Raw genomic sequence first — 16984 nt, 5'->3', positions numbered from 1 at the left:
TAAAATTAAGTAATCATATAAAAATTATTATAATTAATTAATGTTCCAATTATAATGATAAAGTAAAATGGCAAATAATTGAACGAAGAATCTAAGATATGAAAAATAAAAAACGATTAATAGTACGACTCGATAATAAATCAAACATTCTAAAATAAAATAAAATACGACAAAATAAAAATAAAATAAAGTAAAATTAAATAAAATACATGTAGACGAGGAACGCCTAAACGATAAATCAGACATTTTAAAATAAAATCTAATATAGTTAAATAAAAAAAAAATACGACAAAGTTGGAGGCAATAATTCTTTCTTATTGCCTAGTCTGCTTGCAGAATCCATTCCGCCTCGGCCTTGAATAACTTGGATTGTGCGCTCACTTTTCTCCGTTCCATGAAAAGGCGCCTTTAATAACATAAGGGCAATAATTTTCTTTGTTTGCCTAAAATTTAATATAAGTAGAAATAATTAAAAAGAAAAACTATTAAAAAATGTAATCCTGCTTTTGTGAAAAATAACTTAAAAATGTGGAAACAAAAAATTCATAACTCGCATCATCAAATATCGATATAGTATGATAATGTAACTTTCTCGAGACGTTTATGAGTTTTTTTGTTGTGTTACATTAGAAAATTATTAAAAAAAAAAAAATATATATATATATATATATATATGCGCGCGCGCGTGTGTGTGTGTGTCAGTGCAAATAATAAAAAATTGTAAAAAAATCTTATGTAAATGTGACAAAATTAGAGGTTAGCGAGCTTTGTATTAAACATTTTTTTACAGCTTGGAAATGTATCAGATTGATGAAAGGAACAGATGTTTGCATAAAAATCTTAAAGAAAGTGCACCTTAAATACAGATGTGGGTTATTCGAACGAGAAACATTACCGTAAAGTATCCGAAGCGAGTCAATGTTGTAGACGGTATGGATAATAGTGCTTTTGGGTGTGTTCCACGTCGCATTGAGGTTACGTTACCTGCGCTGGACTGATATCATTCTTGATTACGACCGTTTTAAAAGACGATAACACGCCCTGCACAAAATTTATAATATGATACGTTCGTTTCTTGAGGAGGAGTATGTTTGGTGTTATTGGGTTGTCTCAGTTGGTGCGCTTCTATCGTTTCTTGGTCTTGTTGCTGCTTGTATCTGCAGTTGTCGACGAAATGAAAATAAGTAAGAGTATATAATTGTTTATTTTTCTCAGCTATAATTAACATTTGTATTATAACAAATAAATTCTTTTTGTACACAGGAATGAATTTCTGGGCCTTGCTGGGATGGTGACAATAAACAATTCTGCAACAGATAATTTCAATGGAGTTCTGACACTAGATATATCTGAGATTGTTCAGCAGGATGTCAATGATGGAAGGAGGTTTGTGTTTAAAGAATTAATTTTTATATGCAGTTTTTTTTAATAAATATATTTGTTGTAAGAAATAATTTATTAAATAATTTGTCCTAGTAATTATGATAAAATACAGATTGAAGATTACTTGTTGCTTAAATTATATTTTGATGTGTTTTTAATAGAAATAAATATATATGCTATTGCCAGCATATAATATAGATATGTATGTATTTATCATTTTTATTTTTTATTTGCATATATAGGACTACAAGTGCCAATAGAAGTCTTCCAGATATTCCAAACGATAGAAGCAGAGAAGAACGTGAGAGTGTACCAAGGTTACCAGATTTCGACGTTACGAGTTTTCGAGACGTTTATGCTATAAACCTACAGAGTGAATATGTGTATGCTACAGTTCGAGATGAAGGTAATATCAAATTAAGGTAAAAACTATGGTACAAATAATTAAGGCTAAAGAGAAATTGTTAAGTTTTGTTTTATTCTATTACTTGATTTTCTAATGTACCTTTTAGCTCAAGAACAGGCGTCTGAAAGAGAGGGAGAAACACAGGAAATTAAGACGCAAAATGCAAGAATTGTGCAAGGATGCTCTTTGCCACAAGAGCTTTCGAGAGATAGCTCTCGTCAATTTGCAAGATTTGCATCTGCCGGCTCTGACTATAGTACGTAAAGTTTTTATTAAACTTTTCGCACTTTTTTAATTTTTTAATGACAGTTTAATTTATTTTAGCTGAACATCCGTATGCGCAGCTTCAAAATGTTCAGAAGACTGAGGCTAGTCAAATAAATAGGTATTATTTGTTTACTACACTTACGATTTATGTTCTCTCGCGTGGTTTTATCTTTATCTTATCTCAGAGAATATGTAATATTTGTTTACGAAATTTTTCTAATTACATTGTAATTTACAGAAGTAATGTTAACCAAGTCGCGGATATTGAAAAACCGTCGACATCAACGGATCAAACGGATGGGAATCCAATTGCGCCACCGAGAACTCGACGATCCTCCTCGCACAATTCGCTTCTTAGTCCCGAGACGCATTACGATATACAGGCCGCTAATGCTATCTCCGGCGGTGTTCAAGCTAATCAAGATTTGCCCTATATGACACCACCTCTTTTACTTTTACCACATCCGCCGCATTCTCGACAGAACAGTCTGCAACAACATTTCAGTGGAGATTCGCAAGATTCGAGTAATTACTTTATAATACAATTTGAAAGAATTTCTTTTTCTTTGCTACTTTATACTTTAGAATTTATGTTATCTTTACCTTTTTACAACAGAAGGATATACAAGTATAAGTGTGAGAGAACCATTAGCTAATATAATAGCACAGACCAAAGCAACGTACAGACAAAATCAATCTACACGACTAATTACTGATCCTCATTATGCTACTGTTTCTGATGATTCAGGTAAATTTTGAAAATATAACTGTACAATAAATGTAATTAAAAAAAAAAAAAAATTAATCTGATATTTTATAGACGAGATGTATGCTGCGATTGATGAGCAAGATAAGGTATATACTAGTGGGAGCGAAACATACGCGCAAATTCAACCAATGGCATCAGAAATCCAAAGGCAAATGCAACACGAACAAATAGTATTTTGTCAGCCTCCGCGCACGGAAGAAACGCATTCAGCACCTCAACCACCAAGTGTCGATAGTTTACGTCATGTGGCGCACGCCCATTCCAGGCAAGGTAATAAACTCCACTGTAATACTCTATTGTTATAAATTTTGTTATAAATTATTGTTATAAAAAGCTGTTATAAAAAAATGGTTATAAAAAACAATTATTGTTATAAAAAACTATTTATTGTTTAAATCAATGTCTCTGTTGTAAAGTACAGCTATTCAGAAATGTTTCTTTTCTTTTCAGCATCATCGTCGAGTGCTAATAGCTCTATTATTAATCTTGGATCTCCTAAACCTGAGAAACGTCAGGCAAATTCTCCTTTACCACCACCACCTGAAGTAACTTTGGAAGGGTACGCGTCGATGGATAAAAAAAATAAAAATGATGAAAAATCAAAATCTTCGTTATCGGCAGGCAAATCGCTCGAGGATATGTATGCGAAAGTGATGAAAAAGAAAAGAGAGATGGAAGAGCAGCAGAAGACCTTTATCGAGACTTATCTATACGACCCTTATTCAACTTCTAGCAACGTTCTACACGAAACGATCGCTTGTAGAAAACTCAGTCTTATAGAAATCAGCCGTGCATCGTGGTGCAGCCACGAATCTGTGGAGATACAGAAGAAGGAACTTGATTTCGCACACCATTCCACTAATTCCACTAATTCTGTTGCGAACAATTTTAATACAGAAAGTAACACTTCCACTTCTTTAAGGTTGTCCAAAATTGATGCGGACGTTCCACCACTTTTAAGTTATGATCACGAATATGAAGCCATTAACAACGATCAAAGAAATTCTGCGGCAAAAGACGTCCCGAGTTCGTCTAATTTCAAATTCGAGGCGTCGCGTCCGCAGTATTCGCGAGAGAATGACTATCAAAACGATTTGATACCTCCAAAAAGTATAATAGACACATTATATTCGACGCCGTTTAAGCACAGACAAGTGAGTAACGCTAGCAGCGATGATCCTGGTTATGAGAAGGTGCGATTGCGTCGACGAGATGAATTGGACCAGGATACGGACTCGGAACCAAATTACGAAAGCATGCCACATGATACGAACGAGCCGAATTACGCATCCGTTTGTCGGCCTAGTGACAGTGACACGGACCCTAACTATGAATCTGTGAACCACACCGATCCGAATTATGAAAGTGTAAAATATTTAAGTGTCGCGCAAAATGAAGAACCCCCGTACGAGCAAGTGCAGAATGTCGCGTCGGATACAAATGCGGACGGTTATGAAAAGATAAAGAGTAAAAAGAAGACGGAGACTGATTACGAAAAAGTAAAATTACACAATTCCTTGGAACAAATTAGCAATGGAGGAGACACAGACGACGAACAATATGTTCAAGTATAAGGTTTTTATTTTTTTACTAATATGATACGTTTGACAATCTCAAATTTATTTAAAATTAAGGGAACAAAACTTTCAATCGTCTTGCAATGAACGATTATTTATAATTAACGTATGCTAAATTGCTTTAATATAATGATGAGAATAAGACTGATAAAGTCATAATAAAAGTAAGAGTAGAGATTAAAAGAAAAAGAAATGAAGAGATTTTACATTAATTTATAAATTGTCTCAAGGAAAGGTATGTATTCGGAAAGATTAAAGAAATTAATTTTTTTATATTTTTGTATTTTCTTACAGTATTTCGCGCTAAAAGATATTTTGTTTTAAATAGTCTAAAGTTTTTTTATTTAAAGTCAATTAACCATACGTATAACGTTTCGAGATCGCACATAATACAATTTTAAATAAAATATTAGATTATAGATTGTTATATTTTAGTTATACTTTATTTTTCAGAGAAATATACGCTATATTAATTTCCTCTATATCATGTCTTCTGTGAATGTGAGTGTGTGCATACGTATGCGTGTACATAAACGTGTGTATTACTGGATATATCTCAAGTGTAACGTTGCAGAAAAAAAATTTTAAAAACGTAAGGAAAATTCAATAACGTGTAAATTCGATATAGTCTATTATTCTCAACGTGTCAAGTTAGATAGTTTTATTTAAATAATAAGAACACACAGAAATAACGGCGCTATGTATATTGAGTATTTTCCATTTAGCGGCACCGATCGACACCAGCTGTGTTGCCGAATGAATTTTTTTAAAACATTTGGAGATAATAAAAATAGAATAATACTTGTGTTAAATAAACGAAATAAGAATTTTCTTTTAAAATATTTTATTAATCAAAGATTAAACATTTTTTAAAAATTATTTAACTTATCTCTTCCTAAATTAAACTTTTTTTTTTTTATTTAATAAGTAACTAAATAAGTGACAATTAATTTATTCAATAGTACAAATGTTATGTAAGATCTTATTTTTAATTAGTGTACAAATATATTTACAAATTTTTATTAATCTTTGTTTTAAACTTAAGTACATATTTTGCAGAGTACATACATATTAAATTAGTAATATTAAAAAAATATTACCAATTTAATTTCGTTAGAATTACAGTTTTAATTAAAAAAAAAAAAACTTAATTGTATAAATAACTATTGATGAAGAAATAATTAAAATTCTGTAATAAATGTTCTTTTGCGTTGCTACATGCGAGCTCACACATAAACACACACACACACACACACGTACGCAAACAGGCACGCACGAACACAAAATATACACTTGAAGAAGAACGTAACAAACATTCATATTTAAATGGCACATAATTTATTCTTGATTTGATAAGAAAATGTTTCAACGACATACTGAATTTTGAATGAAATCAACTTAAATCTTTTTACAATTTAAGGCTTTCTAAACTTATAAGCACGTAATAACAAAGTAACATTTTGTAGAAAAGGGAAATTCAACATAACGGTTACGTTCTTTCTCTTCTTTGAAAAAAAAAGTTACCTTGCGTCAAACTATGTTATCTATCCAATTTGTTTTCCGTTATGTACACGGGGAGAGATGGATTATCGTAATATCCATAAATTTGCTGCGAAGACGGCGGGGGTGGGCTCATAGCGTGCATCATGTGTATTGGTTGCGCAAGAGGCATCATTTGTACGGGAGTGGCTGATGGAACTGAATTGTTACCACCGCGTTCTAAAGATGAGCCATTGTATGAGCTTACGTAAAGATCATGAGGATTGATCTTGCCCGAGTAAACGCTCGCCGGTCGAATCATCGACGCTTCGTGAATGCTAGATGCTGCTATCGCTGCAATTCTTGCTTCTTGCATCTGATTACTCCAACGTAGTCGACAAATGCAGATCGTAATAATAATGATCGCTATAAACGCTACTACGCTACCGACGATGCCGATAATCAGAGTGTCATCAGCACTTGAAATGTTGCTCATCGTAGATGTGCCTGTTGCCAATTAATATACATATATAATATATTAAAAAAAAGAAATATATATCTTTATATATATATGTAGATATTAAATATGATATTTGACGACTTACCTATGTGATCTGTATTGTAGTGATTATTTCGATTGGTTTGTGTAGTTGGTGCAACGGTCCAGATAATCTCCGGTTCTAAAGTTGTTGATTTCGTTAACGATGTGGTCGTTTCTGTCGTTTGCAATTTTGTAGGCGTTGCCGTACGATCGCACAAGAAATACTCCTCTGTGAGATTATTCATCTGAATACCCATTAAATAGTCGGGTTTAGCGCAGATAACAGTGGGTGCTTTGTTACCCGATAATTTAAGCCAGTTCCACAGATGTTTCGCTTCGCAGGTGCAGTCAATCGGATTGCTATCTAATCCACTAATTCTCACGGCAGGTCCACGTTCATCCAAGGCAGCTAGTAATTGAGGCGGTAAATTGGTAAACTTGCTACCAGCGACATTAAGTTCAATCTTGGTAGAACGCGGTACCGGGAAAAAGAGAGCTGTTGGTATTGAATCCACGTACGTATCCTTTAAACTCAAAAATAATTTTGGCCCTCGTACACCAACTAGTGAACTTGAAAGAATATTGCGCAGTCTTTCTCCTCGCAGTGTCAGTTCTCGTAAATAAGGATGAATACGAATTGACAGCTGCTCGTTACCTACCGACGAATCTTTAATTTCGATATCTAATATCTCAAGATTTGTCATACTCTTCAATATACCCTGTACATCGAAATATCCCAGCTTGGGATAATTATAAGCATGTAGAAGTCGCAATTTCGTCAGTGATTTAAATGCATTTTTCTCAATTCTAGTGCAGTTCAATAAATTCGTCATTTTTAAAGAACGTAACGTAGCTAATCCGTCCAAGTTGCTTTCATTGATACTTTTTATTTCGTTATTGGAAATATCCAGATTCCGAAGTGATGGCAAATTTTTGAAGGTTTTGATTAAGTTCGTTAGATCTGTTAGATGATTCTTTGATATGTCTAGACTCTCCAACAACGTAGTACGTTCCAACATACCCGACTTGATGTCGGTGATTGAGTTAGCCGAAATATTCAAATGCTTGAGAAACGGCGTTTCTAGTCTCGGAATTGCCTTGATACTCGTATTTGCGAGATTCAACGAGCGCAAAATTTTTGCTTCGCCCAGAATGCTGCGTATTGCTTTCTCACTCAAAGGATTTTCGGAAAGATCCAATTCTTTTACGCTATTAATAATGTCTTGTGTAAACACTTCTACCACTCGGTTGCGAGCCAACTTTAGGCTGATTAACGATAATTGCCGTTGCAAGGCGCGGATTGGTATCTCGTTAAAACGATTGTCAGATAAGTCAATTTTCTCTACGGTATGAATTCTTGACGAGTCGAAAATGGTTTCAGGCAACGAGGCGAGTCGATTGTCACGTAGATTCAGAAATTCTAATCGAAGTAAACCTTCCATTGTGCGTTCGTTCAGCGTTTCGAGAACGTTGCCAGATAAATCTAACACTTGGAGCTGCGTAGAATTATGGAAGGCCAATTCGTCCACCTATAATAATTATATTTGTCATTAATTTTCTATTAACAATTATTATAGTCGAATTTTCATATTCTTAGCACGTCCATATCCTTCTGTTTTAATACTATTTAAATCTTTTTTTACAGTTACAGTTACAGTCTTACTGAAAATTATTACTTTGCAGCTTAAAGATCGGAAAGAATGGAATGCTAAGATTAAGAACATTCGATTTTAATCTTATAATTTTCTTTTTTTTTATATACCGATTCAATTCTATTGCCAGAAAGATCCAGATCACGCAATCTTCCCATCTGTGAGAAGGCAAATTCATGTATATGGTGAAGCATATTTTTAGACAGGTCTAATCGTTCCAAAAATTGCAGTGACTTGACATAGTCGGTGGAAAATTGAACGAGTCTATTGTTTGAAAGGTCGAGGTGTCTAAGTCTTGGGTGAATTACAAAAGCTGTCGGACTCAATTGATTAATGCGGTTGTGAGACAGATCAAGGATTTCTAAGCCAGTGCCTGTATTAAAATGTTCCCCAATAAACGACGTGAGCCGATTACCACGTAAATTTAACGAATAAAGATTTATGACGCCAACAAAGGCGTTATTATCGATATATTCGATAGCGTTGTACGAGAGGTCAATCGTTGTGAGATTATAGAAAAACTGAAAAGCATTTTCGTCAATTTTTTGTAGCTGATTTCCAGCTAGAGAAATCTTTTCTAAAAATTCAAGGTTCAATAACAGCACAGTTGGCAAAATCTTGAGCTCTGTATACGATATATCAAGATCGATCAATGATGAAGGAAATACTGGCGGAAAACCTCCGTACAAAGGATTACTACTGAGATTTAAATACTGCAATCTATGCAAATACTTGAAAGTATCCGGCGATACTCGCTTTAACTGATTACCTGCCAAATTTAGCGAAATCAAACTTCTCAGTGGCAATTCGGTAATGGCTGTCAATCTATTATATGATACATCAAGATTTTGCAAAGTACTTTCTAAGCCAGCAAACATATTTTGCGTAATAACAGACAGCATGTTGCCTGAGAGTTCAATACTAATAAGATTTTCAAAGTTATAGAACAATTTAGGTGGTATTTCGCGAACCAGATTGCGTGTTAGATCTAAAGTTATGAGATTTGTTGATGTCGCACGAATTAATTCGGTGGATAATGCGGCGATACGATTGAATTGCGCGTGTAAATGCGCTAAAGATGGTAATCGTGTAAGTGCTGAAGTTGGTATTAATAATATGTTGTTATCTTGCAAAGATAGCCACTTCAGCTTTGTTAAACCCTCGAAGGATGATTCTTCGATCTGTAACAAACGATACAGTAAGTGTATGAATATAACAATTATTTACTGTGTATAAATCATACGCATATATCAAATAAGTTTATAAATAAAATTGATAAAGTTGGTTCTTAATCTTACAACTATCTATGTTACAAATTTTTATTAAAAATAATTATGTACCGTGCGCAGTGCATTGAAGCTCAGATCTAATCTCGTAAGAGCAATCAGATTGGAAAATGTGTTGATTCCGAGTCGGCCTATGTTATTACGACTCAAATCTAATACTTGCAATTCGTGCAAGTTTAATAAGTGTATCCGTTCTATTTCCTACGAAAAAAAAAAAATTATACAATATAACAATTATTTAAAATTTAAAATAATATTGTGTAAAAAATTAAAGTAAAAAAAAAAAGCATTATATATGGAGTTACTTACTGTGATAAGATTATTGGAGATATTTAAGAATTTCAAATCCTTTAAGTATCTTAGTGCATCAGTGGGAAACTCTTGGAGAAAATTAGCTGAGAGGTCTAAATGTAGCAAGCTGGAAATGTCTGAAACCGTTAAGATAATATAATCATTGTTTTTATCACAATCTTGCATCTCTTTTGAATTCTCCATTTCGTTGTCATGTGATGTGAAATACACAGAATTAGAATAAGGATTTTGAGAGTATGCAAGCACGGACGCACGTACACACTTACACAATGCATTCTTAAATCATGTGCAGGCTTGTTATAAAATGCAGTAATCTTGTGAGAGGATCGGACTTGTGAGAACATGAATTAGAGTTCATTATTCCATTGAGGTCATTCCGCAAAGACTTTCGTGCCGCGATTCTCTTTGGTTTATTCGAAAATATTTTACTTTTTATTACTTTTTAATTTTTTTAGAAGATAATGATGGTTTTAAAGAACGTTAACGAAATAAATATTAAGTATCCAACGAAAAACGTTTAACATAAAGAAAAAAAAAATTTATTGCAATTTACAATTTGAAACAGCCGAATAATTAATAAATAATATGTAATCTTACCTTTAAACACGTCGCTGTTGAAACGGCTAAGGGAATTATAAGAGATATTGAAAAACAGCAAATGTTGAATGCCAGAAAAAGCACCGTCTTCTATATGTGATAATTCATTATCGCTGAGATCCAATTGTAGCAACGATTCGCCGAGAGTATCAAAAGCATCTCGTGATAGAAAACCTATGAAAACAATAAATTAAAAGATAAAAGATTTATAATATTATTAAGCAATAATCTTTGTGACAAAAGCTTAAATGTATTATAATGACATTTACGTCTATGTATTTATAAATTTAAAAGTTCTTTTCTAGAATTAAAGTATTAGGAATTACAGTAACAGTTTTTATAGTAAACTTAATGCCAAAGATAACAAAATATATATACTTTTAACGTAAGTTTAATTGATCGAATATTAAGAAAAATCCTTGAAGTAGTATAATCTGTGCTTTTTAAATTAATTATTCGATTCGGAAAGAAATAAAGACGTAGAGTTATAACGCAATGGGGAAAGGGGAACAAAAAGGAAGATCTGGTCGTAAACATACCGATATTGTTGCTTGCCAAAGAGAGTACTCTGATAGCTCGTGGTCCCTTTAAAGAAACGGTGGGTACCGTAGTTAAATTATTGCCATCGAGATACAACTCCTCCAAGTTAACGCATCCTTTAAAAATCCCTTCCTCGATGCTCCTAAGACCATTTCTACTGAAATCAAGTACTCTGAGCTCTCTCATTCCGTGAAATTCGTTACTGGAAAATATCGGGTTTAAATTGTCGCCGAGAAGATTGTCGGCGAGTCGCAGCTCGCGCAGTTCACTTTGAGTCTGTAGCAGGCGATCCATTAACCGGTAGATCGAGTTGCCCGACAAATCAAGTCTTTTGAGACTTAAATCTGAATTAATAAGATTTTCGGGCAAGCTCTGGTGGCCGCAATTTCTTTGGCTAATCGACACGATCGGTTGGTCACGCAAATTATTTACCGCATCACGCGTGAAAATCACTCGATCACAATTCATCTCGATCGATCGTGGATAATCCGTAGATACGGCGCACTTGCAAGGTATTACGAGATCTCGTTTTAATTCGACGCACGGTCTCCATTGTGATTGATTCGATGGTAGAACGTTCGACAGGAGGAGAAGGCCCGCTATTACGTATACACTAAAAATAAAACGAAAAGAAACATAATTAAAAAAATGCTACATATGATTCTCAGATAGTAATAAAGTCCAAGAATAATTGTATAATAGCCGTCGCTCAATTTTAGCGAGACAAATTAAACATTATTACACTTTAATTGCGATTATAACATATAATATAATTTTCCGCATAATACGTTCAATTATAAGTAACAATATATCTCATTTCAACGGAACATTATATATCGTATGTTATGCCTGACATATCGATATAAATTCTTCAATACATTTATTATATTGAAGAAATCAACTACACATTTTTTTTGTAAAATTTATGAATAAAATATAACAAGTGCATATTCATGTATCATACAGAAAGAAATTTCTGTAACATATACTTGTTTCCTCGTTTTCTCGAAGCTTGGAATGTGATTCGACCCGATAGTAAGTTGAAATAACGGTAAATGCTATTTGCAGAGAGTCAGAGACCATGTAATTCCAAGCAGCATCGCCTTGGGTAGGACTCCTTTCTACTGCAACGTAGTTTCCGTTGATGATGAGAACGGTGAGAATCGATTTCTAATTAGACAAGCGTGACTCTTTTTCTTTTTTCAATTTCTAGATATAATTTTACTCATCGACACGAAAAATATCTACTTGCGAAAGTATTAGTGATATTACAGTATTAGGTATCATACGTACATGAAAATTCATACGATGTACCGTACGTTCTTTCTAACATTCTTTCTAATATTATACACGATATGCACCAAGAAGTATTTGCTTTAACTACAATAGAATATTTCCTGACGTGTGTGTAAATAATATCTATTGAACTTCCTCTTTCAGATATAAAAATTTAATATTTCAAGTTTAAACTAATTAATTAGAAATAAATTTATTATTATTATTTATTTAATTCACTTTTTTTCTGTAAAAAAAGAAAAAAACTATAATTTAAGCGTACTAACTTTTAATAATTGTATAAAAATATTATTACGATGTACTTTTTTAATGATGAAAAAAGAAAGTATAAAATTTGACTTACGCCATCGCGTCTTTCGCGTGATGACGGATGCTGGCCATAAATATATAAGTCATCAAATGATATCTGTTCACTTTACTGCTAATCGGCCAATAATCATCACAAATTACAATAGACACATCTTATGTTCAAACACAAAGATACACGCGCACGCACAGAGAAAACGAAAAAGAAAAAAATTAAAAGAGAAAGAATTTAATCATGGCATATTTATCAATGCCATCAATTTCTTTTCATAAATTGCTCGAACAGATAACTTTCTACAATGTTTGGATTTAATTTTAAGGTGTGTGTACGTGTGTGTGATTTTTAACAAACAAATTATTGCACTTTAATATCTCTTCTCTTTGTTATAACGAAAAGGAAATATTGAAATTGCAATACGCACACGGAATCGCGTCGAGTGGCAATCGCACACTGGGGCCTTTCTCTACAGGAGCAATGGAAAATCGTGATGGCCGAGTGAAAGAGAAGAGGTATGTGCCCGCTATCCCTTCTCCAGGATTTACAGATCCCGACATAACGGAGAATTCGTAAGTTGCGCGAACAACCGTCACTCTACAACGCAAAATATCAGATGAATTACATTCTTACTAAATATAAAATATTGATAAAAAAAAGTTTCATAAACGAGCATGTGTGGATACTAAACCTTGTTCTTTGATATCGTGAGTGTTAAATAAAGATTTTTTTCATGTGTAATAATCAAGAGATACAGTGTCTAAGGAGTGGGATCAGGATCCTTGGAACCTAAAAATAACAATGCATAAAATATGTTAATCGAAATTTTTTTTCACAAAATACAAATTATTGCTACGTACGTAAATATATTATTTATTAATTTATGCTTATATGTATTAAATAAATAAATGTAAATTAATAATAATTAAAAGAAGTTATGAGAACCCAAAAAATCATAATGAAGAAAAATTACAAGTGCAGTTAAGATAATTCAATTTGCTTCTGTTTGAAATATTTAACATGATAATTATAGTCCTCAGAATCTATTGTCCACAATAGTGCCATATATACTGTCAATAGGATAGCCAGTAATACTCGATCTACACTGTAAAAAAAATCATATTTATTAATTTTATTTCAGTTAAATATTTTCGTGGTTTTTAAAATAATTTTTAAGGGAATCTATAGATATTATAAAAATATATGTATGTAAAAAAGGACTATTTTAAAACAGAGAAGTGCTAAATGACTAAGCATTCAGTTTACTAAATTAGAAAGAAATGTAAAAAAAATACAAAGAAATTTTATTGTTAACTAGTATTTCAGCCAACTTAAAAGTTTTTTTTTCCTACATTCTATCAGAATATAAAACATAATTTCATAAAATCTAACCTCATAATGGGATAGATCCATAAGATCAAAAGAAAGCCAGTGAAACTAGGATGTCTCATATGTCTCATGTATCTGCACAACTCTCTTGATTTTGCATCCAGTGGGTTACTTCTATTTGACATTTTGTACCATATTTGTTTGAGCCCACAGAGCTCAGCAATATCCAGCATAATACATCCACTGTAAATTATACTCCAAGCAAATACATGGAGGCCAGAAAACAACATATAGACTAGCTCATTGGAAGTATCAAACTTCCATATTGTTGCAGTAGGAGTCTGCTGCCAATTATTGATCAGAAACTGAAGACTTGCTGAGGTACAGAGATTATAAATACTTCTGCTAAGATGCTCAATGTTTAGTCTAGAAAAAATCTGTTTTGTCAGATTATTGGCCATGAGAGAATGTTGAAAAACAAAGATTGTAACTAGCAGCATGTCTAGTAATAGAGATTGTAAAGTAGTTTCAGTTGCATTATCATCTGAAAATAAATTATTAATATAAGTATAAAAGTACAATCTTATGCAAAGAGAAAGATTTGTCATAACTCTATTCTTAATTTGTAATAACATATGCCGAACTATATATGTTAGTAAATAATTTTTTTTTTTATACCTAATACAAGGAAATGATGGCATACCTTTTAACATGTGTGAACTTTCGTTCTCGTCATTCTGACTTGATAAAAAATAGGTTAGCTTGCACAAGATGTAGCAGGTGTATACGAAGCTGGAAGCGCCCACGATTACGCTTAATATATTCGAGATCATTTTCAAAAAGTCGATCAACATAAACGGGTTTCATATAGATCACTGTGAAAAGCGTACTTCTGTATTTCTCGTTGCAGCACTTCGGTTACAAATCAACGCGAAATACATTTCATAAATGTGATATTCGTTGGCCTGAAAATTGTTACTAATTCAGTCATTGTGTAACTATTGTATCGTATACAGTTCTATACAGTTTTGCATATTATACACTAACGGAAAAAAAATTGAAGTACATTTTTGGCAAGGAAAAGTAATACTTAAGATAGAGGGAACGGAGTGGAGCGAAACGGAACGAAATCGGAATCGAGCAATGGAAAAGTAGCAAAGATGGAAGGCTGGCCAATCGGAACGATTTTATTCCTCTCTCCTTCGCAGTCTGTTACCCAACGAATTTTGTTTTACGGAACTTACGAAACGGCGGAAACGAAACAAAGGAACGACGTAATTTGTATATATAAATCTAGCGTACGTTAACGTACCAGCACAGTCGTAGTCGTCATCTCGTGCCGATTCGCCGCTACCTCGTTTCTGCGTAAGTTACACACATTTTCTTTTTCCTTCGCAGAGGTTCTCAAATAAGCCGGGAGGCCAATGAGCTCAGATATTGTCAGAGATAAGATCGGTCAACCCGCAGCGTACTAAAATATATCTCGCCGGGTGCCGGTACCGGCCGCAAATCCAGAAGGTTAATACGCTGCTCTTGTATCAGCTACTATCAGTTGCTATCGCCTGCTATCAGTCACTTGTTCTCGAACTCCTCGAACGTTTCACGTTGCCTGATATTGCCCGATATTGTTTGTGCCAACTGCTAATATTTCGAGATATCTCTCGATAGGCCGCGCCCATTTCTTTTTTATAAGCGTGGCACACTTGAGCCCATCACTTCACTTTAGATACGGCACTCGAGAACCGGCATCGACAATTTTCTAAAACTCTGTATGTCGTGAATATTGATTTTATATCATTATATGGACTTGTACGGATTGTTTCTACCAGCGCGAATACAAAACTAATTTTTTTTTTTTTTTTCAGCAACATGCCTTCCTACAAGTTGACCTACTTCCCCATCACGGCATTGGCCGAGCCAATACGATTTTTGTTTAGCTATGCTGGCATTGAATTTGTGGATGAACGTTTCGATAGAGAAGATTGGCCAAAACTTAAACCAAGTATGTATATTAGGTTAATATTAATAATAAAAAAAGCAAAAATAAATTACAAACCACAATTACAAAATACTGTATATATAAATTCCAATGTTTCAGATTTAAATTAACTACAATTAAAATGATTTGTTATCAAATTTTATTTAACAGGGTACTATATTCATTTCTGTATTAACATTTTTTTTTTTTTAGCTATGCCATTCGGCAAAGTGCCGGTGATTGAAGTAGATGGAAAGAAGATCGATCAGTCTGTAGCAATTTGCCGTTACTTGGCAAAGCAAGGTGGTCTTGCTGGCAAAAACGATTGGGAAGCTTTGGAAATTGACTCAACTGTTGATACTATACATGATTTGCGCCAAAGTAAGTAAATAATATTCTATGTTTCTGCTTTTAAAATAAATGTAAGTTTTTTCCATTATTCTCATTAATTAACATTATTCCCATAATGTAAACGAATTTATTTTGAAGCTGATAAATACATTTTACTTTACTTGCTTCATAAATTCTATTTAGTGAAGTGGACGTTGCCAATATCTTATATGTCTTTTTGTTAATTTAGATATTGCTAAATATCACTATGAGAGTAATGAACAAGCCAAAGAAACGTACCGTAAAGCCGCTAACGAGATAGTGCCATTCTATTTGGAACGTTTGGACGCTCAAGTGAAAAAGAACGGTGGTTATTTTGTCGGGGGAGCTTTATCATGGGCCGACTTAACTTTTGTCGGTCTTTTGGACTATTTGGATCACATGATGGGAGAGAGCATTATTAAAAAGTATGAGAATCTGAAACAACTCCAAAAGAAAGTCGAGGAAGAACCAGCCATCAAGAGTTGGATTGAGAAGCGTCCACCGACTGTCTACCCAAATTAATTTCAATAATCTAATCAGATAATCTTTTTTTTTTGACAAAACTAATTATTCCTTGATATATAGTTTATTTTTTCTATTTTTTACAAACATGTTTCTATCTATCGATATATGGCAGACATACATTGTATGTATGAAGATAAAATTCTATATCATAACATTTGTTGAAAGATTGTTATTCATTTAGAACAAAAATATCATATCTGATATCAGACAATATCTAATTAAAACATTAAAATATTCTTTCTACGAAGTAATTTTGTATTTCAATAAAGCTCTTTTTTTCTAGTTGTTGGTTTTTAAAATGTATTCTTAAAAAATCTTACCCAAGATTAATATTAACTAAAATTAAATTAATTGTTAAATAATTATTATTTATA

At 33.1% G+C, this 16984-nt stretch overlaps 4 protein-coding genes across 7 annotated transcripts; 2 read left to right on the top strand and 2 right to left on the bottom strand.

Moving 5' to 3' along the window:
• Positions 1-634: 634 nt before the first annotated feature.
• Positions 635-6112, top strand: LOC139106319 (uncharacterized). 3 transcript variants are annotated; one of them, XM_070663005.1, is made up of 10 exons: positions 635-1184; positions 1264-1386; positions 1626-1789; positions 1896-2045; positions 2114-2174; positions 2295-2581; positions 2673-2804; positions 2877-3095; positions 3276-4400; positions 4856-6112. In XM_070663005.1, exons 1-9 carry the CDS (start codon positions 1060-1062, stop codon positions 4397-4399), a joined length of 2385 nt encoding a protein of 794 aa, XP_070519106.1. In that variant the 5' UTR covers positions 635-1059; the 3' UTR covers position 4400; positions 4856-6112. The 3 variants fall into 3 exon arrangements, with proteins under 3 accessions (XP_070519106.1, XP_070519096.1, XP_070519116.1); XM_070663015.1 differs by lacking the exon at positions 4856-6112 and having other exon boundaries at positions 663-720; positions 791-1184; positions 3276-4595; XM_070662995.1 differs by lacking the exon at positions 4856-6112 and having other exon boundaries at positions 3276-4595.
• On the bottom strand, positions 5230-12832 carry LOC139106308 (chaoptin). The gene is made up of 8 exons (XM_070662955.1): positions 12449-12832; positions 10809-11422; positions 10270-10443; positions 9670-9788; positions 9415-9561; positions 8185-9255; positions 6487-7951; positions 5230-6388 (listed from the first exon to the last, which is right to left on the bottom strand). The coding sequence occupies exons 1-8, from the start codon at positions 12499-12501 to the stop codon at positions 5943-5945; spliced, it is 4089 nt and encodes a 1362-aa protein (XP_070519056.1). The 5' UTR covers positions 12502-12832; the 3' UTR covers positions 5230-5942.
• A 385-nt stretch (positions 12833-13217) lies between these two features.
• Positions 13218-14776, bottom strand: LOC139106366 (nurim homolog). Its single transcript, XM_070663083.1, has 3 exons — positions 14439-14776; positions 13799-14279; positions 13218-13511 (listed from the first exon to the last, which is right to left on the bottom strand). Exons 1-3 carry the CDS (start codon positions 14587-14589, stop codon positions 13388-13390), a joined length of 756 nt encoding a protein of 251 aa, XP_070519184.1. The 5' UTR covers positions 14590-14776; the 3' UTR covers positions 13218-13387.
• Positions 14777-14959: 183 nt separating this feature from the next.
• Positions 14960-16892, top strand: LOC139106373 (glutathione S-transferase-like). 2 transcript variants are annotated; one of them, XM_070663095.1, is made up of 4 exons: positions 14960-15100; positions 15601-15737; positions 15927-16094; positions 16294-16892. In XM_070663095.1, exons 2-4 carry the CDS (start codon positions 15605-15607, stop codon positions 16605-16607), a joined length of 615 nt encoding a protein of 204 aa, XP_070519196.1. In that variant the 5' UTR covers positions 14960-15100; positions 15601-15604; the 3' UTR covers positions 16608-16892. The 2 variants fall into 2 exon arrangements, with proteins under 2 accessions (XP_070519196.1, XP_070519206.1); XM_070663105.1 differs by lacking the exon at positions 14960-15100 and adding an exon at positions 15145-15504.
• Positions 16893-16984: the final 92 nt, after the last annotated feature.

Source organism: Cardiocondyla obscurior, linkage group LG01 (genome assembly GCF_019399895.1).
Source record: "Cardiocondyla obscurior isolate alpha-2009 linkage group LG01, Cobs3.1, whole genome shotgun sequence".
In the NCBI taxonomy this organism is placed as follows: Eukaryota; Metazoa; Arthropoda; class Insecta; order Hymenoptera; family Formicidae; genus Cardiocondyla; species Cardiocondyla obscurior.
Note: the sequence above shows the minus strand (reverse complement) of the source record. Positions and strands in the feature narration are given on the sequence as shown.